The sequence below is a fragment of the Bos grunniens genome, chromosome 4 (genome assembly GCF_055505025.1).
Source record: "Bos grunniens cultivar Pamir isolate PY7600 chromosome 4, Bosgru_T2T1.0, whole genome shotgun sequence".
Classification (NCBI taxonomy): Eukaryota; Metazoa; Chordata; class Mammalia; order Artiodactyla; family Bovidae; genus Bos; species Bos grunniens.
The window spans coordinates 54,190,914-54,218,565 of record NC_141168.1 but is presented as its reverse complement, the minus strand read 5'-3'; the positions used below and the strand labels follow the sequence as shown (position 1 = coordinate 54,218,565).

Below are 27,652 nucleotides of genomic sequence, written 5' to 3'. Positions count from 1 at the left end.
TAAAGTAAATACATGCTAAATTTTAAAATTACTACACAAAACAAGAAGCATTTTCAAATTCTTTTCCCATTTAGGCTGTTACATAAGATTGAGCAGAGGAACTCTTCATTTGCCAGGATATTTCCTCAGTTCCAGGAAAAGAAGGAGGGCTCTAAAGCACAAAAGCTTAAAACAAGAGAAGGAGATGGCACTAACTTATACCTGCATAACAAACCTCTTTATCGTGATTTTCCTGGTAATCCTCCACAACTGTCCTCCCCATCCTCACTTTCTTCTTTGTCTGTAGCTGAAGATGCTATTAAGCCCATATTATAAGCCACCCTGGAGATCTCATTCTCCCAGGAATACCTTCTATGAACCCAGGAGGTATACATGTTAATAAACTTTTGTTTTCCTCGTATTAATCCGTCTTTTATTACAGAGGTCTCAGCCAAGAACTCAAGGGTAAGGGGATCATTTTTTCCTTCCCCTACAGACCTTTGCCTTAGAAGTGCCACAGCGCGTGAGGGGAGAGCACATTACCAATCTGCTACCTTATCTAACCTAAACCAGTCAGTCACAGTTCTTCCTTCTCACTCATAGTTCACCACTGTCCACATTTTAAAAATTCAAGAATCACACATGTTTATAAAGAAGCTGTTTTTGTTTCCTGTTGTGAATGTCTATAGATACCCATATATAATTAACAATTTAAAAATTTTCAGGCCTACCTACCTTACAGTAGGTAGCTCTTCTTAAAAGTGGCTGAAACTTCACTTTTTCTATTAAGTTTACTAATGTCTAAACTGGAATACTGTCAAATATTTAAAACCTCTATTCTTGGATCAAGGTATCCCCAAACAGAAGGTTATATACTGCTCTTTAAGCCACCAAATAAGTGATCTATTAGAACACTTTAATGACCAGGCACAGCTCAACCAGGAAATTAAAAACTGCCAAATATCAACACGTAAGAAGATTAAATCCAGATATACTGCACATAAAATAAACAGAATACTAAGATTATGTGCAAATATATTATATGGTAAAAGGAAATACACTTGTCTTTTAAAATTCAAGGCGAGAGTCTTAACATTTAAGGATATTCATTTTAAAAACACTTATAATAAACATAATAATTATGGAGGAGAATAAGATAATAAAGTATGAGAAACAAGCCAAATCAATTTTATCTCAAATTTTGAACCTGTCTTTTGTTTCTTAAGTAACTAAATTTCAATTAGATTATGCAAAGTAGCCAACTCAATTTCCTAATGCAAAAAGATTTATATATAATCAACAGGTACATATACTATTCAAAGAAAATGCTAAAAGCTATTTTTATTTATTCACTGGAAAATGGGGGAAAGTGTTCAATTACTACTATAAGAGCGGGGCTGAAGCACTACCTTGTCAAGAGAGACATTCCTAAATCACTTTGCAAAAAAGCTACTCAAAATAACATGTTCATTTCAATATTAAATTGTACTCCTACAAGTTTCTATAATCTGAGGACAAATCTCAGATTACTGACAAAGTGTTACTACACTGATTAACCTTTGGTTGATCCTATGCTGTAGGATCCATCTGTTTTATTTACTGGTATATCCAAAGTTTCTAACACTATATGCCTTACAGGTGACAGGTACTCAAAAACCATTTGCTAATCAATGAGTCAGTCTTTCAACTGGCTTCACTGTTTACTGGTACTCTTCTTACTCATTCTATTTCAAACCAAATTTTACATTTGAAAAATCTAAAATTTCTCCACGGATTTTGCAGTCTCTCTTTTTTTCAATAAAATTTTGAAAAAAGCTCTCATTTTCCCTTTATTTCACTCTATTCATCTGAAGTCACAAATAAACTACTCTTTTTTTTCCCCAAGTCTACTTCAAAATGTACTAAGACTACACTGAAAATTTCTCCTATGGTTTTGAATATCTGGAGATTGTGGTCAGGTAAGAATGGCATGGCCCAAGTACCAGACCTAATCAGGGTATCAGTTAGCTCAGGGCTCAGAGCCAGTCCCTCCTGGCCTTTTAACTTCTACCTGAAACATGAAATTCATAATACATTTTATGAAATATAATTACCATGATAATTTAAAGTATCATTTTAAAGCACTGGACTTACCATTATAGGTTATTCTTGGCTTTGTTAAACACATCACAAGATGTAAATCCATTTCATCTGAGGGTACAAATTTTGAGCATACAGGGCACTTAAATCCTAAAAAATAAAAGAAATCCATGTAACTTAACAATTTTAAATATCCAGCCTTGCTCTTTAAAAAGGCAAGGAAGAAAAAGCATTTCAAACTTCAGTATTACATGTACATTGATACACTACCTATGCGCAACTTAAGTTGGGAAAAGAGTTTGTGACTATTAGTGTCTGACTTAAATCAGTTTATGAACACCATCCAATTTCAATGAAGAAAATCTGATTCACTACAAAACTCTCATATCCTCTTCTAATGTATGGGTCCAATCATTTTCATTTATTTTTTCATTAATCTGAACTTACCATTTTGTTATAATAGCTTTGTATTCTGACCCTCTTTCCTGACAGTACCTTTCCCAGCTTGGTACAGTACAATTTGAGTTGCAAGGTTTTATAGATAGATAGTACCTTACAAACTATTCTATTCCACTGACCTTTTAAAATTTTATCTGATGAAGAAAGTGAAGCCTTTTGTGGAACAGTAAAACCAGGTCTAGAATCTAAGACTCCTGACTCCTACTATATTGCACTTATTGCCATACCACAAGTCACAAGGCAAACAGAAAATAGCACCAAATGTCAGATTTCTTAGTCAATTTTGACACAAATATTAGTTTCCTACAATATTCAATTTGCACTAAGTACTTGCCAGCAGTACTCTATTAAAAATAAACTGGTAGACTGAAGGAGGGAATATGTTATGAATTCAGCTCTATCCTGCTCCCTCATTTACCAAGGGTAACTGTTCATTCATGGGTCCTTGCTGTTTCCCTGTAGACCTACTTACTGCTCTTTCCTCCAACATTTCCAACCTGCATAAGCAGTGAGCTGATAAAGTCCATTTATAGTCTGGTGAGGAACGACTAATCAGAAGTGGCACAAAAAGATGGCCTAAGCCAATTCGTTTTTCTTGAAAATATGACTAAGAAACAGCAAGAGGGTCATGGGTCAGCTGTAGACAGCTGAAGCAAAAAGGGTACATGAAGTTAAGAGACTGCGGTGGGGTATCTATTCTGGGTCATGTGTAGGCTGAACTTATAGGAGAAAAGCTATCAGCAAGCACAGGAAAACAGCTCACATGGAGATCTTAGAGCAGATGTGCAGAGAGGAGCAAAGTGCTGTGAGAAACAACAAGAGTGGTGGGAAAGAAAAAAAAGTCCCTAAAAGCTGACCCAGATTGTGGTAGCTTTCTACTTCTAGTATACGTGTGCTCTGATAGACACTCTTCTCCTTTCATCTTGACATGAAACCCACTGCAACTCAAGACAGAGTAGAGTCATACCTCATGCAGAGCTCTGTTGAATCGGAAAAGGTTTTGGCCTGCGTACTTAATCCACGTACTCAACTTCCTAAATGAAATACGTGTTTCTGAGCAGTTTTTCACATTGATTAAATACATTTCAAGAGAAAGGAACAAAGGTATATTTAGTTCCCACTTCTTAAAAACCACCAAAAAAAGCAAAAGAGGATCAATCTAAAATTAAACTACAAAAACAGCTACAACCCTCAAACAATTCTGACACAAATACTAGCTACTGCATCAACGTGGCAAAACATGCATCAAACAGGGAGAAGACAAAGAGACTATCAAGCAGCATTCCTATTTCCAGGACCATTAGTAATCTTTTTCTTAGAATTGCAAAAACATCCTTCTCTTGAAATTAAACAGGACATTAAAAAAAATTTTTTTAACTACTTAATTTTCTAACTACTGATCAAAATCATATGCATACTGACACATGAACTTTAAATTATCAAACAAAAGTGCACAACCATGAACCTCTGGGAGCCATCCAGCTGCCCACAAAGTAGAGCCTAAGGAAAAAAACTCTGTACAGAGGACTACCGTATTTCTAGTTAAATACAATAAACTATGTGTTTCTTTCTCCTTCGCCTAAAACCCACTAAATTGAAAATAAATATAACAAAATAAGGTAAGGAACTTGAAAGGAGACAGCAGATGAACAGATGGGTGGAATTGACAGGACTGAGAAAACAGACATACTAAGTGTCTGCAGAAGCCAATTCTCACTACATAATTCTCAAAAAACTCAAGAACCTATACCTCCAATAACTTTCCATGCCAGTGATGAGGTTAACCATGAGGTTAAAATAATGGACTAATTAACAGAATAAAAGAAATTCCCAAGTCTCCAACCCATGTCGTGTAGCCAAGCAAATACAGCTTCGCAATGAGAGTAGAAGAATAAGAGTTCACTACAGGAGAAAAAAAGACCCAAAACAGATTGGCTTGAGGACACCAGGTACAGCAAGGAGAAGGAAAGAAAACAAGGGAATAAATAAATAAATATCTATGTACAGAAAAGGGCCCTTCCTACAAATCTCCTTTTCTCTATCTCTACCAAAAAAATTGGTAGCTTCTTCTCTTAAATCAGAAATTCCACAGATGAAACATCAAGATCCTTGTCTGTTGATAAGGTTGCTGCTGCATGTGTTTTTTGGTGTTTTGGCTGGTATACCCTCAGGGAGAGATCCTAGAAATGGGATTGCAGGATTAGTAGATTACATGTGTCATGAGGAGATTACACATGTATCTACTTAGATATTCTGAAATTACCCTCTGTAGAGGTTGTACAGTTTAGTACTCCTACCAGCAATGTGTGAAAGTGCCTGTTTCTCCACAGCCTCTCCAAGAATGAGTGCCAGTCTTTTGTGTTCTTGCCTGTCTGGGATGAGTCATGATATCAGTGTAGAGATACAAAGCCCAAGGAGAGAAAACAGTATGTACAAAGAACCACCTGGATTTTTAATTAGAAAACAGTGAATTAAACACATATTTCTCTCCTCCCTCCCAAGTCCACTAAAATGAGAGTAAAGAAATAAACAGAACTTCTCGAGAGGAAAGCGCTTCTTACATTCTGACACTGTTCAGTTTTTCATTTGTTTAAGGGTTGGTTGCTAATCTTTCTTTCTGGTGAGATGTCGAACATTTTTGCCCATTTTTCTAACAGGTGTTTGGTTATCCTCATTTTTAAAGAGTTCTTTGTATATTAAGGATATTATCCTTTTGTGATAAGTTATATTTCATCAGCCTTTTGAAATTGTTTCTGCTGTGTTTTAACTGTGCATTTTTTTTTTTTGGTATTGTGTTAGGTATATGAGAAGAAAACCTGAAAAGCTGTTTGGAAGCTTTAAATGTAAGACTTGCAATGGCACCCCATTCCAGTACTCTTGCCTGGAAAACGCCATGGACGGAGGAGCCTGGTGGGCTGCAGTCCATGGGGTTGCGAAGAGTTGGACATGACTGAGTGACTTCACTTTCACTTTTCACTTTCAGGCATTGGAGAAGGAAATGGCAACCTACTCCAGTGTTCTTGCCTGGAGAATCCCAGGGATGGGGGAGCCTGGTGGGCTGCCGTCTATGGGGTCACAGAGAGTTGGACACGACTGCAGTGACTTAGCAGCAGCGAGTTTTTCATTTCAGTTATTATACTTTTCAGTCCTGGTGGCTTAGATGGTAAAGAATCTGCCCGCGATGCAGAAGAACTGAGTCGGGAAGGTCCGCTGGAGAAGGAAATGGCAACTCACTCCAGTATTCTTGCCTGGAGAATCCTATGGACAGAGGAACCTAGTGGGCTGCATACAGTCTGTGGGGTCTCAAAGAGTTGGACATGACTGAGCTGATAAGACAGACATACTTTTCAGCTCCAGAATTTTTTGTTGGTTTTTATTTGTTCTCTATTGATATTCTGCTCATTTGTCATTTTCTTAACTTTCTACACCTTTATTGAGCATCTCTAAGACAGGCATTTTAATTATTTAATTTAAAATTTATTTATTTTAATTGGAGGCTAATTACTTTACAATATTGTATTGGTTCTGCCGCACATCAACATGAATCCGCCACGGGCGTACACATGTTCACCATCCTGAACCCCCCTCATGTATAATAGCATATAAGACAGGCATTTTAAAGGTTTATTTCTTAGTATATCTGCCATCAGGTCTTTTTCAGGGACAGTTTCTGCTGATTTCCCCCCCCCCCCTTTGAATGGCCCTGTTCATTTGTATAACTTTTTTTTTTCCTTCCTGAAAACTGAACATTTAAATCTAATGTGGTAACTCTGAAAATCAGATTTTGCCAGGAACAAGTGCACCACTGCCTGCCCTCTGGCTGGGAATGGAGGGGAAGGGCAACTGCCTCTGTGCTAAGAGCTGAAATTAACCACAGTGTATTGTCCAAGCCTTCCTTCCCCTGGAAGTTGCAAGCCTTCAGTAGACTGCAGACTTCCAAAACAGTTCCTTCAAACAAATTCCACCCATTCAGTTTTTGCCTAGGTGGGGAGGTAGATTCCCTGAGTGCATTCTACTTTGCCATCTTCCCATGGTCTTTTGGTCAGTCGTGTCCGAGTCTGTGTGACCCCACAGACAGCAGCCCACCAGGCTCCTCCGCCCATGGGATTTTCCAGGCAAGAGTACTGGAGGGGGTTGCCATTGCCTTCTCCGGAAAAACTCGCTAGAGGGATTCAAAGGCAGATTTGAACAAGAAGATGAAAGAAAACAGTGAGTGTGAGGATAGGACAATGAAGTTATCATGTCTTAGGAGCAGAAAAGTAAAACAGACCGAAAAAAGTGAACAGGGTATGAGACCTGTGAGACATCAACAAGCAGACCAAAAGATACATTTGGGAGTTCCAGAAGGAGAGAGAAGGGAGTAGATAAAATATTTGAATAATGGCTGAAATCTTCCCAAATTTGATGAAAGACACGAATATAAACATGTGAGACACTCAACATTCTCCATGTAAGATGAGGCCAACTAGGTCATATTATAATCAAATTTTCAAAAGACAAAGAAAAATTATTGAAAACAGGGATCCTCAATATGATTATAAGCAGATTACTCATGATAAACTTGGATTCCAGAAAGCAGCTGGCAGGTGGAGAAAGGAAAAAACCATTAACTAAGAATCTTATATTCACAGACTTCTCAGGTGGTCCAGTGGCTAAGACTCCACACCCCCATGAGTGTTTGATCCGTAGTTAGGGAAGTGGATCCCACATGCCGCAACTGAGACCCACCTCAGCCAAAAAAAATCTTATATACAGCAAAACTTCTTCAAAAGTGAGGGAGAAATGAAATTCCCAAATAAACAAAAGCTGAAGGAGTTTGTTATCACTGGCATGCCCTACCGGATATGCTCAACCGAGTCCTACAAGCGGAAATGAGAAGATACTGGACAGTAACTCAAAGCCATATGGAGAAATAAAGATCTCAGAAAACGTCTTTAGATCAAGGGAAACTGTTATCAAGGTGCCATACTGGAGGAACTGCACCTGAAAAGCTTCAACTATAACTGGACCTGACTTAGATAACAAGACTGTTGTTGTTCAGTTGCTCAGTCGTGTCCAACTCTTTGGAACCCCATGGACTGCAGCACACCACGCTTCCCTGTCCACCACCAACTCCCAGAGCTTGCTCAAACTCATATCCACTGAGTCGATGATGCCATCCAACCATCTCATCCCCTGTTGTCCCCTTCTCCTCCTGCCTTCAATCTTTCCCAGCATCAGGGTCTTTTCTAATGAACTGGCTCTTCGCATCAGGTAACCAAAGTATTGGAGCTTCAGCTTCAACATCAGTCCTTCTAATGAATATTCAGGACTGATTTCCTTTAGGATGGACTGGCTTGATCTCCTTGCAGTCCAAGGGACTCTCAAGAGTCTTCTCCAACACCACAGTTCAAAAGCATCAATTCTTCAGTGCCCAGCTTTCTTTCTAGTCCAACTCGCACGTCTCTACATGACTACTGGAAAAACCATAGCTTTGACTAGAGGGACCTTTGTCAGCAAAGTAATGTCTCCGCTTTTTAATATGCTGTCTAGGTTTCTCATAGCTTTTCTTCTAAGGAGCAAGCGTCTTTTAATTTCACGGCTGCAGTCACCATCTGCAGTGATTTTAGAGCCCAAGAAAACAAAGTCTGTCACTGTTTCCATTGTTTCCCTATCTATCTGCTATGAAGTGATGGGACCGGATGCCATGATTTTAGTTTTCTGAATGCTGAGTTTTAAGTGGACTATGGTATATAATCTCCAAGAATAGCTGCTATCAATTTCATGCATCCTGTTCCTCACATTAAGGAGTCCAATTCTCCTCCCCGTGAGTATGAGTCAGCCTTAATAACTTGATCAATGGAATACATAACTGATGCTCTGGGATTTCTGAGATAAACCTTAAGAAGTCTAGCAGATTCCATTTGAGCCTTTTAGAATGTTCACTTTGGGGACATTTCTTTTCAGAACCCAGGTGACATGCTCTGGAAGTACCAGGCACACAGAGGAGTCATGGTAGGTACTTCAGCTGACAACCCAAGCTGGGCTCAGAATTAACAACCAATATCAATCGCCAGGCATACTAAGTGAGTTTCCTTAGATGTTGAGTCACTTGGACTTTCAGATGACTCCAATCTCAATTTCCAACTGCAACCGCTTGAGACTCCAAACAGGAAGCCCATCTACTGATCCTAGCTTACTCATCGTAGAACCTAAAGAGATAATATTTATCTTTTAATTAAAACACACACAGTAATTTACTGTGACACTCTGAAACAGCCTAATATTGGAAACACATAAAAGATTTGGTAAATAAACAATTACGCATTTACACATCTATGCAATGGAACAGCTATGCAAATATTTTTTAAAAATGAGAACCTCTATAAACTGATATCAAGAGATGTCCAAGCTAAATTAAATGGAAAAAACAATGTGGAAAAGCAGGCATATGTTATACTCATTACTGTGTAAGAAAGAGTAAATAAGAATACACATGTATGTGTGTATCTGCAAAAAGAAATACAAGGAAGGATAAATTTCAAATTAAAGTTTATACACGTTACCTACAGGTGGTAAATGAGAATGTAGTGAAAGAAAAACTCAAAGAAGGAGGTACTCCTGGGTCCACCTTTTAATAAAGTTTTAGACTTTTAAACAATGTTAATAACAAGTATTTAAAGATTAAAAACAAACAAGGATTAGGGAAAAGTCTCTAGTAAAAGTAAATGTGTGTATGTCTGTGTGTTAGTCACTCAGCTGCTTCCGAATTTTCGTGATCCCATGGGCTGTAACCTGCCAGATTCCACTGTCCATTGGATTTCCCAAGCAAGAATACTGAAGTGGTAGCCATTTCCTTCTCTAGGGGATTTTCCCAACCCAGGGATCAGGGTGTGTCTCCTGCACTGCAGGCAGATTCTTTACGTTCTGAGCCATCAGTTCAGTTCAGTCGCTCAGTCATATCCGACTCTTTGCGACCCCAGCAGCACGCCAGGCCTCCCTGTCCATCACCAACTCCCGGAGTTCACTCAGACTCATGTCCATCGAGTCTGTGATACCATCCAGCCATCTCATCCTCTTCCGTCCTCTTCCCCTCCTGCCCCCAAACCCTCCCAGCATCAGAGTCAACTCTTTGCATGAGGTGGCCAAAGTACTGGAGTTTCAGCTTTAGCATCAGTCCTTCTAATGAACACCCAGGACTGATCTCCTTTAGAAAGGACTGGTTGGATCTCCTTGCAGTCCAAGGGACTCTCAAGAGTCTTCTCCAACACCACAGTTCAAAAGCATCAATTTTTCGGCGCTCAGCTTTCTTCACAGTCCAACTCTCACATCCATACGTGACCACTGGAGAAACCACAGCCTTGACTAGACGGACCTTTGTTGGCAAAGTAATGTCTCTGCTTTTGAATATGCTATCTAGGTTGGTCATAACTTTCCTTCCAAGGAGTAAGCGTCTTTTAATTTCATGCAATCATGCAATCACCATGTGCAGTGATTTTGGAGCCCCAAAAATAAAGTCTGACACTGTTTCCACTGTTTCCCCATCTATTTCCCATGAAGTGATGGGACCAGATGCCATGATCTTCGTTTTCTGAATGTTGAGCTTTAAGCCAACCTTTTCACTCTCCTCTTTCACTTTCATCAAGAGGCTCTTTAGTTCCTCTTCACTTTCTGCCATAAGGGTGGTGTCATCTGCATATCTGTTATTGATATTTCTCCTGGCAATCTTGATTCCAGCTTGTGCTTCTTCCAGCCCAGCGTTTCTCATGATGTACTCTGCATATAAGTTAAATAAGCAGGCTGACAATATACTGCCTTGACATACTCCTTTTCCTATTTGGAACCAGAGTGTTGTTCCATGTCCAGTTCTAAGTGTTGCTTCCTGACCTGCATACCGGTTTCTCAAGAGGCCGGTCAGGTGGTCTGGTATTTCCATCTCTTTCAGAGTTTTCCACAGTTTATTGTGATCCACACAGTCAAAGGCTTTGGCATAGTCAATAAAGCAGAAATCAATGTTTTTCTGGAACTCTCTTGCTTTTTCCATGATCCAGCGGATGTTGGCAATTTGATATCTGGTTCCTCTGCCTTTTCTAAAACCAGCTTGAACATCTGGAAGTTCACGGTTCACGTATTGCTGAAGCCTGGCTTGGAGAATTTTGAGCACTACTTTACTAGCGTGTGAGATGAGTTCAATTGTGCGGTACTTTAAGCATTCTTTGGCATTGCCTTTCTTTAGGACTGGAATGAATACTGACCTTTTCCAGTCCTGTGGCCACTGCTGAGTTTTCCAAATTTGCTGGCATATTGAGTGCAGCACTTTCACAGCATCATCTTTCAGGATCTGAAATAGCTCAACTGGAATTCCATCACCTCCACTAGCTTTGTTTGTAGTGATGTTTTCTAAGGCCCACTTGACTTCACATTCCAAGATGTCTGAGCCATCAGGGAAGCTCAAAGGCAAATATAAATGAAAACAAATGAACTCAATGTATATAAACAGATACAAACAAAAATATACACACAAACTTATTTAGCTCAGTTCTCTAAAAGAGCCTAGAATCAATGACACTCAGTAGCAAAAAGGACCTACTCCCAGATCTTGGGTTTTTAAATATCTTCCCCCCTCCCCCTCCCAAAAAAGGAACCAGAGATCCTTGAAGAAATGGCTGGTTTTAAGTCTGGGGCACCAAGAAATAGTGAACCTCGAATATCTTGTTCCAGATTAAGGAAGAGTTCAGAAACAGACACAAAAAGGCACAGAAGCCACTTTGAAAGGGCTTCTCCTGGTCAAATCCAGACAAGCTAAACATCAAAATGCATGATATAATAAATTATAATATTTTAAATTTTAAAAAATTCAAAATTACAGATGGATAATTACACATTCTGAAATATCAACTGAAATCACTTACTTAACAAAGATTAAAAGGTATTTTTAAAATGGAGAAACTGGCTGACATTAGCTTAAAAGTCCAAACTTAGTATCACCAACACAAGGGCAAGCTGACATCTGTGCTCCCTGATATGACATACTGTGGGTGTCATGAGAGTTGGATACGACTTGGTGGCTGAACAACAACAAGGAAATTTAGGAAAAGCCTCTAACGAGATGTACACCAAAACTAATAGAAAGGGAACTCTGATAATACAATCAATGTAGAAAACAAACTTCGGCATTACTGATCCCCCCACCCAAACCTTATAATTAAAAGATTTCTATTTTTGCTTTATCTATTTAATTGTGTTTCTACATATTGTTTGGGTGTACATCTTACATACTGGAATTTTTTTCCAAATTTCCTCAATTGTCCCAGTAATTCAAGATGATACTGCATCCATGAAACAAGAACAGGAGGCTATATATAAACTAGGAACAGAGAAGCAAACAAAAGCTCTGGAAAATTGAAATTTCTGGCAGAAACTAAGAATTCAAATAGATGGTTAAAGTATTAACTTTGAGGTAATAATGATGCCAACTGTTAATAACAATAACATTTACTATATAACAAGAAATGATCTAAGCATCTCAGCAACTTATTTATCCTTACATCGTTGAGTTAGGCACTAGTATTAATCCTATTTTACAAATAAAAAAGACAAAAGGTAATTAACTTACATAAGATCAGTTAGAAATTGGCAATGAGTTCAAACAGGCCTTCTGGATCCAGAGCCTAATTCTTAACCATTACTTTACACATATTTTTTTAATCTCCCAGGAAGTAAAACCAAAAGTCAAACAGGAGAGTAAATAAAATCAAAAGATTGATCCAAGGTGGCCTAACATCTAATCAGCTAGAAATACAATTGAAAAAAGGGAAAGAAACTGTCAAAGACATAATTTCCCAAACTGAAGTTTGAGTATACCAGACCAAAAGAATGTACCCATACAACAAATGAAAAAAAAGAGCCATACCAAATTATATTACCACGAAATAACAGAGCACTAGGGAAAGAGAATAAATGCAAGTTTTTAAAATGAAAAACGATCAATATAAAATATCTGAAACAGCCTCCCAGACTTCTACACTCTGTCTTTCATGAAACTAGTATTTTTGGAGAGTCTAGTCCACTTTTCAGAATCAGAATGGCGCTAGTGTTCTCAACAGCAACACTTGAAAAAACACATGTGAAGCAATAACTTCAAATTCTAAAAGAAAATTATTTCACTTAGACTGTATACAAAAACTACACATACTCATACTAGATTGACAAAAACATATTTCCCTGATTTAAAAAAAACCATCAAAACCTTTCCTTCCTATGTGCATTGTTAAGAAACTTTTAGCACATATGCTCCACTAAAATAAGGGAATACACAGAAGAGGAAAATGAGAAAGACACCAAGATCAAGGCAACAAGCTCTCTCATAGGAGAAAGGTGAAGGGAACTCCTTGCATAGTTCTGTAGCTGGTCAAGAAGGGGGAGAAGGGGGGGGCGGGAGGCAGAGGACACGGAAGGGGAAGGAGGGGAGGGGAGGGACTGGAGAGAGGGAAATGTAGGGGAGGAGGGAGGGGCAGGGAGTGAACTGATGAGGCTCCTTGATGTGTTCAATCATGTGGAAACAGTACTGTACTTAGACAGTTCTATAATTCTTCGGGCAAGTTTGGGAAAAACTGATAGGACCTTAAAAAATGAAGTAAGCAAATAGATGAGGCAATTATTCATTATGAAACAAAATACATAAAAAGAAATTCAATCCACAGTCAGAAACAATGAGTATCAAGTCAAGCAAATTGTCATTTAAAAAGACATTCAAAAGGTGGAAGCATAAAAATAAAGACAGGTGATGTGAAAATCCTCACCTTCCGTGACAAGCGGTTGACAGCTAGCATTTAAAATAAATTAAAAACAGGAATACAGGTACATTTCTTACCAATAGTAATATTTACTACTTAGTAATATGTAGTAAGAAAAATAGTAGTCTTTATAACCAACCAAAGTAAATTTTACAAGCAACACCTACAGGTGTTGAAAACAGCCGTCCCCCAAAATATAAAAACTGGGAGTTGGGGGAGGCTGAGGCAAGAAACCAATTATTTTTATTGTAGGACTAGATGTATTCTGTATTTTCGAAATATACATATATCTTACATTAGTTTAATTTTTAAAACTATTTTAAAGGAAGAAGAGCATAGAACATATAAGCCAAGTGAAAAGGTTTCCACAGGAACTTAGCTGAAGCTATAGGCTGCCTCAGATCTCTTCCTCTGCCAGTCCCCCACTCTACCCTACCCCAATCCCCATACTGTCTTCACTTACAACAGGGACAACTAGAATTGGCCCCACTGTTTGATGAATAATAAAGAATTTATTACAGGACCTAACCACTGAAATCTATTTAAGGAAAACAAAAACAATAAAAAGGCCTATGAATTAGACAACTTAGAAAATTAACTCAAAAAACAGCTGTCATAGTTCATGAACTAAATAATAAACCTGTAACGATAACCACTATCAGAAGAATCAGAATGAGACAGAAATAGCTAGCAGTGACATCACTGACATGGAAAGCAGACGTATGAAAAACATAACAGATGACAGTAATTTGAAAAAAAGATGAAACATATGGAAAACAAGGGGCTAACCGGTTCTCTCAAAGAGACTTGATCAAAAGATCAGAACAAAATTACCAAGTATCCTAGTGAATATCTAGACAGAAAACATGTCTACAATTAAGGGGGGGGATGGCAGAAATAACACTGGTCTCAGAATTATCCACAGAATAATACACACATTTTACGTGTGGGGAAGGATGGGAAAGATGTCTTCAGAACTCTTAAAAAGGGGTGGGGGGGGGGGGGGAGTAGGACTCCAGAAATTCATATCCTCAAAAGTTCAAAGACTCAAGACTCAACCAAGAGATTAACCAAAAAAAGCTGTGGTGTTTTACACACACACAAGGTAGCACACTACACGTTATCATTTAACTGAATAGGTATAAAACAATCGTTGGAGAAGGCGATGGCACCCCACTCCAGTACTCTGGCCTGGAAAATCCCATGGACAGAGGAGCCCGGTGGGCTGCAGTCCATGGGGTTGCTAAGAGTCGGGCATGAGTGAGTGACTTCGCTTTCACTTTTCACTTTGATGCACTGGAGAAGGAAATGGCAGCCCACTCCAGGGTTCTTGCCTGGAGAATCCCAGGGACAGGGGAGCCTTGGTGGGCTGCCGTCTATGGGGTCGCACAGAGTCGGACACGACTCAAGGGACTTAGCAGCAGCAGCATCATAAAACAATTGTAGAAATTATTGCTACAGTATTAGAAATGTCAACAACGCAAAAACAACACAACTAGCAAAAACTGAGATGAGAATGGCATGATTCTGCTGTGTATAAAAGGGACAAAAAAGACTGGGATGCAAGAAGAAAATGAACAGCAGAAATGATCTAGATCACCCTGTTCTTTTAAAACTAAGTATAGAGGTACTGGGGCTTCCATGGTGACTCAGACAGTCAAGAATCTGCCTGCAATGCAAAAAACCCGGTTCTATCCCTGGATAGGGAAGACCCCCTGGAGGAGCAAATGGCAACCTATTCCAGTATTCTTGCCTGGAGAATTCCATGGACGAGCTACAGTCCACAGGGGTGCAAAGAGCTGGACACAACTGAGCAACTAACACTAAGCACAGAGGTACTGAAACATTAATGTTATTATTCTCTCTTCTGCCCTATAGAACTTTGAGGCTGTCGTCAAAGCCGCACTCAGGGATCATCCTTTTCCCAAGAGTCTTTCTCTAAAGGCTACAGAATGCTCCACCTCAGAGCTGACTTAATCATCCTCTCTGTTTTTGTTTCTTCTGTACTTTGATGATACTTCCAATCCTGCAATAGAGCACATGGAACTCTAGTCACTCACTTGTGTGTCCATCCTCCTTACTAGCTTTAATGGTCCAGTGAAAACAGTCTTTGGACCCCAAAGACACGGGTACAAACCTGGCTACGTGGCTTCTACTACAGACTATGTGTCCCAAGGGAAGGCATCTAATACTTAAGTTCTCCAGGTCTGATTTTTCCCCTATAAAATGTTAATATCACTTACATATTGGCAATTTGATTAAGGATTAAAGATTACAAAAATGTATGTAAAGTGCCAAAAAACATAGTAGCCATTCAATAAACAGTGGTTATTACTTATTGACATTCTTTTTCAACTTCAAGACAATTCACTTATTTTTCATGAAGTTCTTAAAACAGTACAGTTCTAAAATGGCATTCTTTAATGGTAAAATTCAGATCCTTCAGACTAAAGGAAAATGTCCTGCAACAGTTCAACGAGATGTACCTGCGACATCAAAGTTACTTTATATATTATACATGAACAGCACCAGTAAACTGTGAATACCTGTCCTTTTCCACGTTGATGACTAAGGCAAAAAGGTTCTTCTTTACAGTCTTCAGTATCCCCTCTGGCCCAACCCTACATTTACTTAGCATTTGTACATTGTTTCCTTCTATAAGCAAAAAGGATTGCTCCTGCACCCAAGTCTGCTAAACACAGTTGGCCCTCTGTATAAGCAAGCTCCACAGCCACAGATCCAACCACTGGGATCAAAATACCGAGAAGGAAAATATTCCAGAAAATAAAACCTGAATTTGCCATTCCCTGGTAACTATTTACACAGCATTTGTATTAGGTATTACAGGTAATCGAGAGATGATTTAAAGTGTGCATAGGTTATATACAAATATACATACGCCAATTTTTATACAAAAGACTTGAGCATAGGTGGATTTTGGTGCCCTTGGGAGTCCTAGAAACAATCTGCCTCAGACATGGGGAGACAGTGTACAGCAATCAGCAGAAAAAATCTGTTTCCACAATCAGAATTTGCTGGGCAAAACAGAAGATTATAAAGTATCAGGTCCTATTAAGAGATTTACATATCAAATTGTCAACTTTACAACAAACAAGTCATCTAACGCACTTGCTTATTAGTTGAGTCATAAACAAAATAAAGACATCAGAGAGGGTCACAGTGGAAAAGCTATCCTCTCAACCACTACCAGAATTCAGGGGAAAAAGAATAGGAAGATAAACTGTGCTGGCTGCTGTAAAGATATAATAGATGCCTGACTTTAGGACTCTTCTACTTCAGTCTTTATAAAAATCCAAATAGTCTGCCCCTCCCAAGGTGTGCTCACCCTTCTGTAATACCCCGTGGGTATAGATTTCTCTACCCAAAGATGGCACTCCCAAGTTACCCAAAGTCAAAACTATTTATCTACACACTGCCTTAAACAAAGCTCTATTCCTTCTAATCTCCATTAGGTAATTTAACTAACACAAATTTCCAGAAGGAAATTATCAATAGGTGTAAAACTCTCTAAGGTATATGTGCACTGAATGTGACAAACAATGAAATGAATCAATGACAAAGGAACGTATTCAAGAGATTTTTACAGCAGGTGACCTCAATTTGCCACATCAATCTCTTCAAGTACAATAACACAAAACAGTAGTTGCCATCTCCTATCTTCAATAACAGAAATGAAGAATATTAAGCTAAAAGAGTCTACAGACTGTCTTCCTTTAAAATGCTCATTTAAAAAGACTAGCCTAAGTGCAAAGAAATCAAGTAACAGAAATTAGCTCTTCCGATGCCTGAGCTATCAAGCTTTCTACCACAGCACTCTGACTTGGGATCATCTTTTACATGCCTTACTTTAGGACTCTTCATTTTCCCCTACACTAGATGTTTTACATAATCACTATTAACCTAATACTAACTTAGTGAAGGCAATTTAATCCTTTCTTCCAATAGAATACACCCAGTCATACCTCTATGCCTTTGCTCTTAAATCCAAATGCCTTTTCTCTTATTAAAGATCTACTCCCATCCCTTCAAGACTAGATGGGTTAAGTCTAGGTTAACCTTTTAAAAAAAAAACCTCTTAAAAAAGAAGACCTTTTAAAAGAATCTGAAACCATGTCCTCTGTCCTACTATATTCCATTTTTAACACACACACACACACACACACATATATATATATAAGCAGCTACTACATTTCTTCTATGTAGACTTAATCTCCCAAATTTGATAATACCTGTGGGGCAGAAGTTGTATATTCTTCTAAATATTCTATTCAATCACTCTGCCCCATCATCTAGATAGATCTAGAGTCAAGACTCAGTAAATACCTAAATGCATGTGTGAATTAATTGTATAGGTGACCTGAGTTCTAAAAGGCAAGACTGGCACAATTAAAGGCAGATAAGGAAAATTCTAATTACTGGTAATTGTAACTGCAATTTAATAGAGTCCTAAGCATTGTTTGCATGAATAAACTGCATTTTGTCTTCTTAGAAATTCAGTTTAAAGATAAAATTCTAAACATGCCAATAAAAAGAAAACATGCAATAAAAAGAAAGGTAAACAGAGCAACTTCCATAAGCAAGTGTCATAATATACATGACATTCAGGAAAAGGTATGGAGTGTATAAAGCAACATCTCATTTGCCAATAGGACTTGTTCAGAGCTTGGCAAATACAGGATTATCTGATTTGAAAAATTTCCTCAGAAAATGCAAGGCAATTCACCTCGAAAAAAAAAAAAAAACCAACAGACAAGATGAGCTGTAGACTGTCTTCTAACTATCATGGGTTTCTAACTGGCAAAACTTCTACTACACGAAAAAAGATGCTCAAAAAGCCAAAGGGAAACATTTAGGTAAAACCTGTATTGTTTAAAAATGACAGCTACTTAAAAGACAAAAATAGCTCTAACAAAATTTAAATGACAGCAAAGCAAATGTTTCCACAAGACAAGATAGTAGAACACCTTTTTTGCTCTGCTCAACAAGCGTTTCCACCAGAGTAAATGTTCAAATTTCGAATCCTAAAAATCATCAAAAACAATCCTTGAGAACCTACAAAATAACATCAGTGTGTATCAATTTGCATAATGAACATTACTGAAGAGCTCAGTTTATGTTAGGATTACATTTTAAGTCCATTATGAAAACTCATTATTTTCTACCATGTACCCACTTGTGACAAGTCTATTATTCTTTTTTCATATATTATCTTTTTAAAAAGATGATTTCCAATGAGAATGGAAAAAGGAAATGAAACAATTTTAAGTGAAATGGTCTATTTTTCTCATCACAGAGCCATTAGTATGCCTATTATGACACACTGTAGACATTCAAATAATGGAATAAATGAAAGCCTATCCAAAGAAGTTTTATTTTTTCAAGTTACATATGAGCACATTGAAATGATTCATAAAATGTTCTACAAGCACTTTAAATATGTCCTGAAAGTTTCTTTGTAGTTTAAAAAGTGGGGGAAGAGTATAATTTGTCTCTTCTGCCTCCTGGTTTTAGAAAAAACAAAAATACTTACAGTTTGAATATTTTTATATGCTTTATGCTAGGAGAAGGCAATGGCACCCCACTCCAGTGCTCTTGCCTGGAAAATCCCATGGACGGAGAAGCCTGGTGGGCTGCGGTCCATGGGGTCGCTAAGAGTCGGACATGACTGAGTGACTTCACTTTCACTTTTCACCTTCATGCATTGGAGAAGGAAATGGCAACCCACTCCAGTGTTCTTGCCTGGAGAATCCCAGGGACGGGGTAGCCTGGTGGGCTGCCGTCTATGGGGTCGCACAGAGTCGGACACGACTGAAGTGACTTAGCATAGCATTATGCTAGGTTTTCATGTCACACGCCAGGGAGATAATGCTCAACATCCTTCAAGCTAGGCTTCAACAGTAAGTGAACCAAGAAATTCTAGATGTACAAGCTGGATCTAAAAGGCAGAGGAACCAGAGATCAAACTGCCAACATCCGCTGGATCACAGAAAAAGCAAAAGAATTACAGAAAAACATCTACTTCTGCTTCATTGACACCACCCCAATGGCAGAAAGAGAAAGGGAACTAAAGAGCCTCTTGATGAAGGTGAAAGAGAGTGAAAAAGCTGACTTATAACTCAACATTAAAAAACCTTAAGATTATGGCATCCAGTCCCATCACTTCATGGCAAAGAGATGGGGGGGAAAAAATGGAAACCATCACAGATTTTATATTGCTGGGCTCCAAAATCACTGCAGATGGTGACAGCAGCCATGATATTAAAATATGCTTGCCCCTTGGAATAAAGCTATGACAAACCTAAACAGTGTATTAAAAAGCAGAGACATCACTTTGTCAACAAAGGGCCATATATAGTCAAAGCGATGGTTTTTCCAGTAGTCATGAATGGATGTGAGAGTTGGACCATAAACAAGGCTATGTATGTGCTAAGTCGCTACAGTTGTGTCTGACTCTTTGCTACCCTACGGACTATAGCCCACCAGGCTCCTCTGTCCACGGGATTTTCTAGGCAACAATACAGGAGGCAGTTGCCATTTCCTTCTCCAGGGGATCTTCCTGACCCAGGGTCAAACCCAACTCTCTTACACTTCCTGTACTGGCAGTCAGGTCCTTTACCACTAGTGCCATCTGGGAAGCCCTAAGCTTTCGAACTGTGGTGCTGCAGAAGTCTCCTGAGAGTCCCTTGGACAGCAATGATATCAAATCAGTCAGTCCTAAAGGAAATCAGTCCTGAATATTCATTGCAAGGACTGAAGCTGAAGCTCCAATTCTTTGGCCACCTGATGCAAAGAACTGACTCCCTGGAAAAGACCCTGATGCTGGTAAAGATAGAGGGCAGGAGGAGAAGAGGGTGACAGAGGATGAGATGGTTGAATGGCATCACTAACTCAATGGACTTAGACGAAGTCTGAGCAAACTCTGGGAGATAGTGAAAGACAGTAAGTTCAAGGGGTCTCAAAGAGTCAGACATGACTGAGCGACTAACAACAAACAAGGTTCAAACAATGCCCTCCAGTATTGTTTTTAAAAAAAAGCCACTTTCCTATGTTCACTATAATTATTCCCATGCCGTTTAGAAACAATTTTATAAGAATGTGAATGGGTCTGAATAGAGTATCTATTCTAATCTACATCAACAGATAAGAAAATTCAGAGAAGTAAAAAAATTTGCCAGAAGTTATAGAACAAGTCAGCAGTAGTGCCAGAACTGGAAAAGGTGTTTTCATTCCGATCCCAAAGAAAGGCAATGCCAAAGAATGCTCAAACTACCACACAATTGCACTCATCTCACATGCTAGGAAAGTAGTGCTCAAAATTCTCCAAGCCAGGCTTCAGCAATACGTGAACCGTGAACTTCCTGATGTTCAAGCTGGTTTTATAAAAAGCAGATGAACCACAGATCAAATTGCCAATATCCGCTGGATCATCGAAAATCAAGAGAGTTCCAGAAAAACATCTATTTCTGCTTTATTGACTATGCCAAAGCCTTTGACTGTGTGGATCACAATCAACTGTGGAAAATTCTGAAAGAGACGGGAATACCAGACCACCTGACCTGCCTCTTGAGAAACCTGTATGCACGTCAGGAAGCAACAGTTAGAATTGGACATGGAACAACAGACTGGTTCCAAATAGGAAAAGGAGTACCTCAAGGCTGTATATTATCAACCTGCTTATTTAACTTCTATACAGAGTACATCATGAGAAACGCTGGACTGGAAGAAACACAAGCTGGAATCAAGATTGCCGGGAGAAATATCAATAACCTCAGATATGCAGATGACACCACCCTTATGGCAGAAAGTGAAGAGGAACTAAAAAAGCCTCTTGATGAAAGTGAAAGTGGAGAGTGAAAAGGTTGGCTTAAAGCTCAACATTCAGAAAATGAAGATCATGGCATCTGGTCCCATCACTTCATGGCAAATAGATGGGGAAAGAGTGGAAACAGTGTCAGACTTTATTTTTTTGGGCTCCAAAATCACTGCAGATGGTGACTGCAGCCATGAAATTAAAAGATACTTACTCCTTGGAAGGAAAGTTATGACCAACCTAGATAGCATATTCAAAAGCAGAGACAGTACTTTGCCAACAAAGGTCCGTCTAGTCAAGGCTATGGTTTTTCCTGTGGTCATGTATGGATGTGAGAGTTGGACTGTGAAGAAGGCTGAGCACTGAAGAATTGATGCTTTTGAACTATGGTGTTGGAGAAGACTCTTGAGAGTCCCTTGGACTGCAAGGAGATCCAACCAGTCCATTCTGAAGGAGATCAGCCCTGGGATTTCTTTGGAAGGAATGATGCTAAAGCTGAAACTCCAGTACTTTGGCCACCTCATGTGAAGAGCTGACTCATTGGAAAAGACTCTGATGCTGGGCAGGATTGGGGGCAGGAGGAGAAGGGGACGACAGAGGATGAGATGGCTGGATGGCATCACTGACTCGATGGACATGAGTCTGAGTGAACTCCGGGAGTTGGTGATGGACAGAGAGGCCTGGCGTGCTGTGATTCATGGGGTCGCAAAGAGTCGGACACGACTGAGCGACTGAACTGAACTGAGGGCCAGAACTAGGGTTCTTCTCACTACATTCCCCAATTCATTCATCTACCATGAGATCTCTCTCATAAGCATTTGCAACCCATTAAACTAATAATTTATAATACAATATACATAAAAAAGCTAGTAGGTTGGTGCAAAAGTGAATGCGGTTTTGCATTACTGAACTTTGCATTTAATACTGGAATACATTCTTAAATGTGGTTAAGTTATACATCATTTTAATAAGCATTTCTTGCTCTTTGTTTTTTGCTAAATGAATTATTACTTATTATATATTTTATATGCAATTTAGACTATGGAAATGATGTTAGACAAAAAGTGATTTTCTTATTCATGTTGCAACTGGGTCATAAAGCAGAAGAGACAACTTGCAACATCAACAATGCATGTGGCCCAGGAATTACTAATGAACATACAGCACAGTGATGGTTCAAGACCTTGAAGATGAGGAGCGCAGTGGCCAGCCATCAGAAGTTGTCAATGATCAACTGAGAGGATCATCGAAGTTTACCCTCTTACAATTACGTAAGAAGTTGCCCAAGAGCTCAACCTCAACCATCCTACAGTCATCTGGCATTTGAAGCAAACTGGAAAGGGAAAAAGCTCGAAAAGTAGGTGCCACATGAGCTGGTTGCCAAAAAGAAAACTGTTGTTCTGATGTCATCACCTCCCAGTCTACGCAATAATGAGCCATTTGGAACAACAATGGAACGATAACGAACCATTTCTTGATCAGATTGTGATGTGTGTTGAAAAGCGGATTTTATACAATGACTAGCTCAGTGGTTGGACCAAGAAAAAGGTCCAAAGCACTTCCCAAAGCCATACTCACACCAAAAAGGGGTCATGGTCACTGCTTGGTGGTTTGGTGCTCCTCTGACCCACCACAGCTTTCTGAATCCCAGCAAAATCAGTACATCTGAGAAGTATGCTCAGCACACCGATGATATGCTCCGAAAACTGCACGCCTGCAGCCAGAACTTGTTAAGAGCCCAGTTCTTCCCCACAACAACATCCAACCAGACGTCACACAACCAACGCTTTAAAAGTTGAATGAATTGGGCTATAAAGTTTCGCCTCATCCACCATATTCACCTGATCTCTTGCCAACCAACTACCACTTCTTCAAGCATCTCAACAACTTTTTGCAGAGAAAATGCTTCCACAACCAGCAGGAGGCAGAAAATGTTTTCCAAGAGTTTGCTGAATCCTGAAGCATGGATTTTTAGGCTACAGGAATAACCAAACTTTATTTCTCATTGGCAAAACTGTGTTGACTGTAATGGTTCCTATTTTGATTAATAAGGATGTGTTTGAGCCTAGTTATAACGATTTAAAATTCAGGGGTCTGAAACCATAATTACTTTTGCACCAACCTAATGTAATAACCATACAACAATTATAGGAGATTTATTCTGAACTTGTTTGTTTTCAAGAAAAGGTGAGATTCCTTGTGTACAGTGGCAAAATTCTACAAAATCAATGGCCAGAATTAAGAACATACACCAGGAACCACAAGCAAATCAAAATCCATACTAGGACCCATTCCTGGACATCTTAACACATGTACTTCCCATGCTTGGGAAACCGTTCAGAAACCCAGAAAGATTAAGTACTGGAGATTCAATAATTTTCCTTCAATATTCAAAAAGCAATTGCAGTCATAAAATGCAAGAAAAACATGTAAAAATGTTTATGTCTTTGACATACTCACAATCTTAGAAAACAATACTGCAAAGATGCCCATCTTTTTACTTTTGTTTCCTTTTATTATTCTTTTTATTGTCTTCTAGTTTATCAATCAACTCTAAGTCAACTTTTTTCTCTCTCCTCCACCCAACTCTCTTAAATATCCCATTAGCTTTATCTCTCATCCTACATTTTGGCTTCTTTATTGTCTCGACTATTTTGAATATTACATATAACTGACAAATGTGATAAAGGAACGATCTTAACAGTGGGCCACAAGTGACAGAGAAGGCTTCTCTGGCACAGCAATTCGTATGAGCCCTATATTATATAAGAAAGGTAATTCTAACATGGAAAGTCACAGGTTCATTAAAAAATAAAGATCTTGGGGCTTTCCTGCTGGTTCAGTGGTAAAGAATCTGCCTGCCAATGCAGGAACGGGTTCAATCCCTGAACTGGGACGATCCTACACGCCATGTGCCATAACTATTGAGCCTGTGCTCTAGACCTGAGAGCCACAACTACTCAAAGCCCCACCCCCTAGGGCCCATGCTCTACAACGAAAAGCCACGATGAGAAGCCAATGCACCGTGACAAAGAGAAAGCCCTACTCGCCACAACTGGAGAAAGCCTGTGCACAGCAACAAAGACCCAGCACAGCCATAGCAACATGGATCTTTTCTCTGGAAGACAAATAAGATAAATCTTCCTTCTTAAACTTGTATGACTGAATTAAGAAATTAATCCATCTACATAAGAAAGTCAAATAGGATATGATAGATTGCTCTTATTAAACAGTTGGAAAAGGGGAACAGAAGAACCATAAGATACGACTGACTGCACTTATTAAACTACTGGAAAAGGGGAAGAGAAGAACCATAGGCTATGACTGATTGCTCTTATTAAACGGTTGGAAAAGGGGAACGGTTAGAAAAGTAAACAAACTACAGTAGTATGCAACAGGTCAGCTTTCATGGAAAATTAAATTTCATATGGTAATACAAACAAGATGTCCTTAATTCATAACGAGTAAGTATGCCAATAATAGTATAAGAACCTAGTGATCAGTAGTTTAACAAGTACAAATGAGTCCTGTTAAATGCAATATACTGAACATCTTCTTTCATCAGTGAACCTCAAAATGGCCACATATCCCCACACGGGGAGGAGGGCAGTGAGACAGGATACTGAATGACCAAAACACAGACAAAGGCCCAAGGGAAGGAATGAGTTTTTATCCTTCACTGATGGAAACAAGTTCACTATTAGAATAGGAGGAGAATGCCTCAGTGCCAAGAGTAAATCAGTCTCTGCATTTTGGGGACATGTTTAGTCCATTCAGGCTACTGGAACAAAATACCAGAGACAAGGCAGCTAATAACAAAAATTTTCTCTCTCGTAGTTTTGGAGGTCAGGGTGCCAGCACGGTCGCACAAGGGCCCTCCCTCCTGGCTGCAGACTTCTCACTGTATCCTCACATAGTGGATGGGGCTAGGGAGCTCTCTGGAGCCTCTTTCACAATGGCACTAATTTCTTCCATGAGGTCTCTAACTTCATGACCAAATCCCACCCCAAAGGTCCTATCTCCTAATACCATCATCACTTTGGCCATTAGGTTTTCAACATATTAATTTGGGGGCAGGGCACAAATATTCAAATCACAACAATATGCAAGGCATTTCTGAAATTGAACTTCAGCAACAGTCACAGTTAATTCATTTTTATATAAAGGACAGTAACCTCTGCTCTGGGATGTTCTCTCAGTTGAGGGAGGAGGAGAGGCAGAGGATAGCGTAATGGCATTTACTTTGGGAATTCACATACTAGATGGAGAAAAGTATCTTTGAGCCACAGTTTCTCATCCAAGACACACACGGTACAGCTATATAGTAATGCCCACTAGTCTACGGGTTCATATGTAATAACATATAATAAGCTAAGTGTTAGTTTTGTCATGGCTCTAGATTAACAAAGAAATCAAATCAAGGGGAAATTTTTAAACAATAGACTTCAGAATTATTACAATGAACTCTAACCACAACAGTTAACTTTTCACACTTGTTGGCTTAAAGCAAAATACTATGAAAAACTTACACAACTAAAATTCTCAATAAGCTCAATGTCCCGAAATATTTGTTTGTAAACAGACATGTTTTCAATTCCCTTGGAAGTGCAGAAATCATATGACCAAAGCTGTAGAAACAAACTATCAACCTGGATACAGCCCACAAGGCTTATACTTGTTTATCACCTGTTTCATTTCAGGTTCTGTAAGACACATATATTGTCCCTATCATATTTATATTTGCTGTCTTATTAGCTATTCCAAAAACAATTTGCTAAAGGTTCAGTTCAATTTTACTAAAGCTCAAGTCTTTTCAAAATGTAAATGAGAACAAAATTACTACTAGTATAGTAATCGGACTTAAAATTTTTTTCAGGAACTACAAGGAAGCTAATCATATTAGAGTCTTTAAGTCAAACGTCTTTAGAACTTTCAAGTACAAATATAAAATATACAAAATATTCAGCTGATTAAAATATATCTTCTTCGTGTTTCATATCAGGATATCTACTTTCCAGCACACCAAGGCAAAGTAAAGTAGACATTCAAATATTTATTGAATGAATGAACAGTGATGTATTCCCTCTAATATATCCCTCCTCATGCCCAAATGTGATGAAGTATGGAGTTTTTTTTCTCTCTCCACAATTCTCTCCTTAGCACTCAAGTTAACAATAGCAGCTCTGAAGAGCTAGCTAGATGACATTTTTAAAGCATGGCTCACTTATATTTCTCTTTCTCTCCCCTCCCCCCACCTCTGTCAGTCTGTTGGTCTCTCTCTCACACTACACACCATGGATGTTTTATCATGCTGTCAACTGTCAGAATTAAACCTAAATTAAAGACCACAAAATATGTGACACAATTTTCTAGAAAGTAGGAGAAGATGGAATGAACAATAGTTCACTGAATAACTATACAATAGTTATTTGGTGAACAATAGCTGGTGCCTGTCTGTTGTTGTTTCACATAAAAACACATTTAAATGGTTTACTGTTCCACTCAGCCACAGAAATATGAGGAGAAGCAGACAGAGTGAGGTACCTATTCTTCTGAAAATCATAGTATAAATTCTCCCTCATCGATCATAAAAAAATATGTTTTTCAAAAAAGATCAGGGAATGATATGCACATTACATTCTTAGAGAACTTACTTTTTAATAAAATCCTAAAATGTTTAGTGTGCACTTTATCTCTAAGGGGGATAATCTTTTATCAATCATTCTGATTAACTAAATTTTAAAATCTTTAATGATTCCATTCACTCTCATGGAATCAGAGACTTGAAGAAGCGAAAGAAGAAAAGTTAATATCCAACCAGAAGGCTGAAAGAGCAAGAGAAAGTACAAGTACCTGGTGCAATGGCTAAAGCAGAGCTGTTAGAACACAGCTAAGAAAACAGGAAGATACAGCCAAGAATAAAAGCATATCCTCTGTTCTATACTCATATTTCTCTTCTCACTATACCCTATACAAAATGAAAAAAGATTTTTTTAATTGGAAATTCAAAAAAATATACATTGAAAGAAAAAATACCAGGCCAAACATCATACAGGGACAAAGTATTCAAAACAGTCACATTTATTAAGCTCCTAGAATTAGACTTAAATTATATTTGTGCCATTCTAGTTATAGCTTACACTTGAATGAGTAAATTTACTATTTTCCATGTAGTACATTAGTACTAATGTACTAACATGAAATGTGAGATGAAAATAATTAAAACAAAAATTAAAAGTTAAATAGAAGCCTGATACTTTAAAATCTTAAATATTTTGTTTTCTGTAAAAAACAATATGGCTTTGATGTTTAGAGATTTCTTATAGACAATAAATAAAATAATTCAATTCATCAGTGTGTGAAAATTTAACATGTCTATCACAAACACTAAATTCTTTACCAAGTAACTGTTTTTAGATACACAATCAAATGTAGAATATACCTAACAAAATTTGATAGGATTTTAAAAAATGCTCTTTTGGCAACTGGAGTTTTAAAATCTTATATGTTTGACTAAAAGTATTTTCAG

At 38.4% G+C, this 27,652-nt stretch overlaps 1 protein-coding gene and 1 pseudogene across 1 annotated transcript in view; one reads left to right on the top strand and one right to left on the bottom strand.

Moving 5' to 3' along the window:
* The window catches only part of ZNRF2 (zinc and ring finger 2), a 91,552-nt gene that overhangs the window by 33,137 nt on the left and 30,763 nt on the right, over nt 1-27,652 (bottom strand). Inside the window, exon 2 of the mRNA XM_086396454.1 lies at nt 2,113-2,208. Within this exon, the coding sequence (XP_086252580.1) occupies nt 2,113-2,208 (96 nt within the window). The remainder of the gene's footprint in view (nt 1-2,112; nt 2,209-27,652) is intronic.
* Nucleotides 22,474-23,171, top strand: LOC147374163 (histone-lysine N-methyltransferase SETMAR pseudogene; annotated as a pseudogene).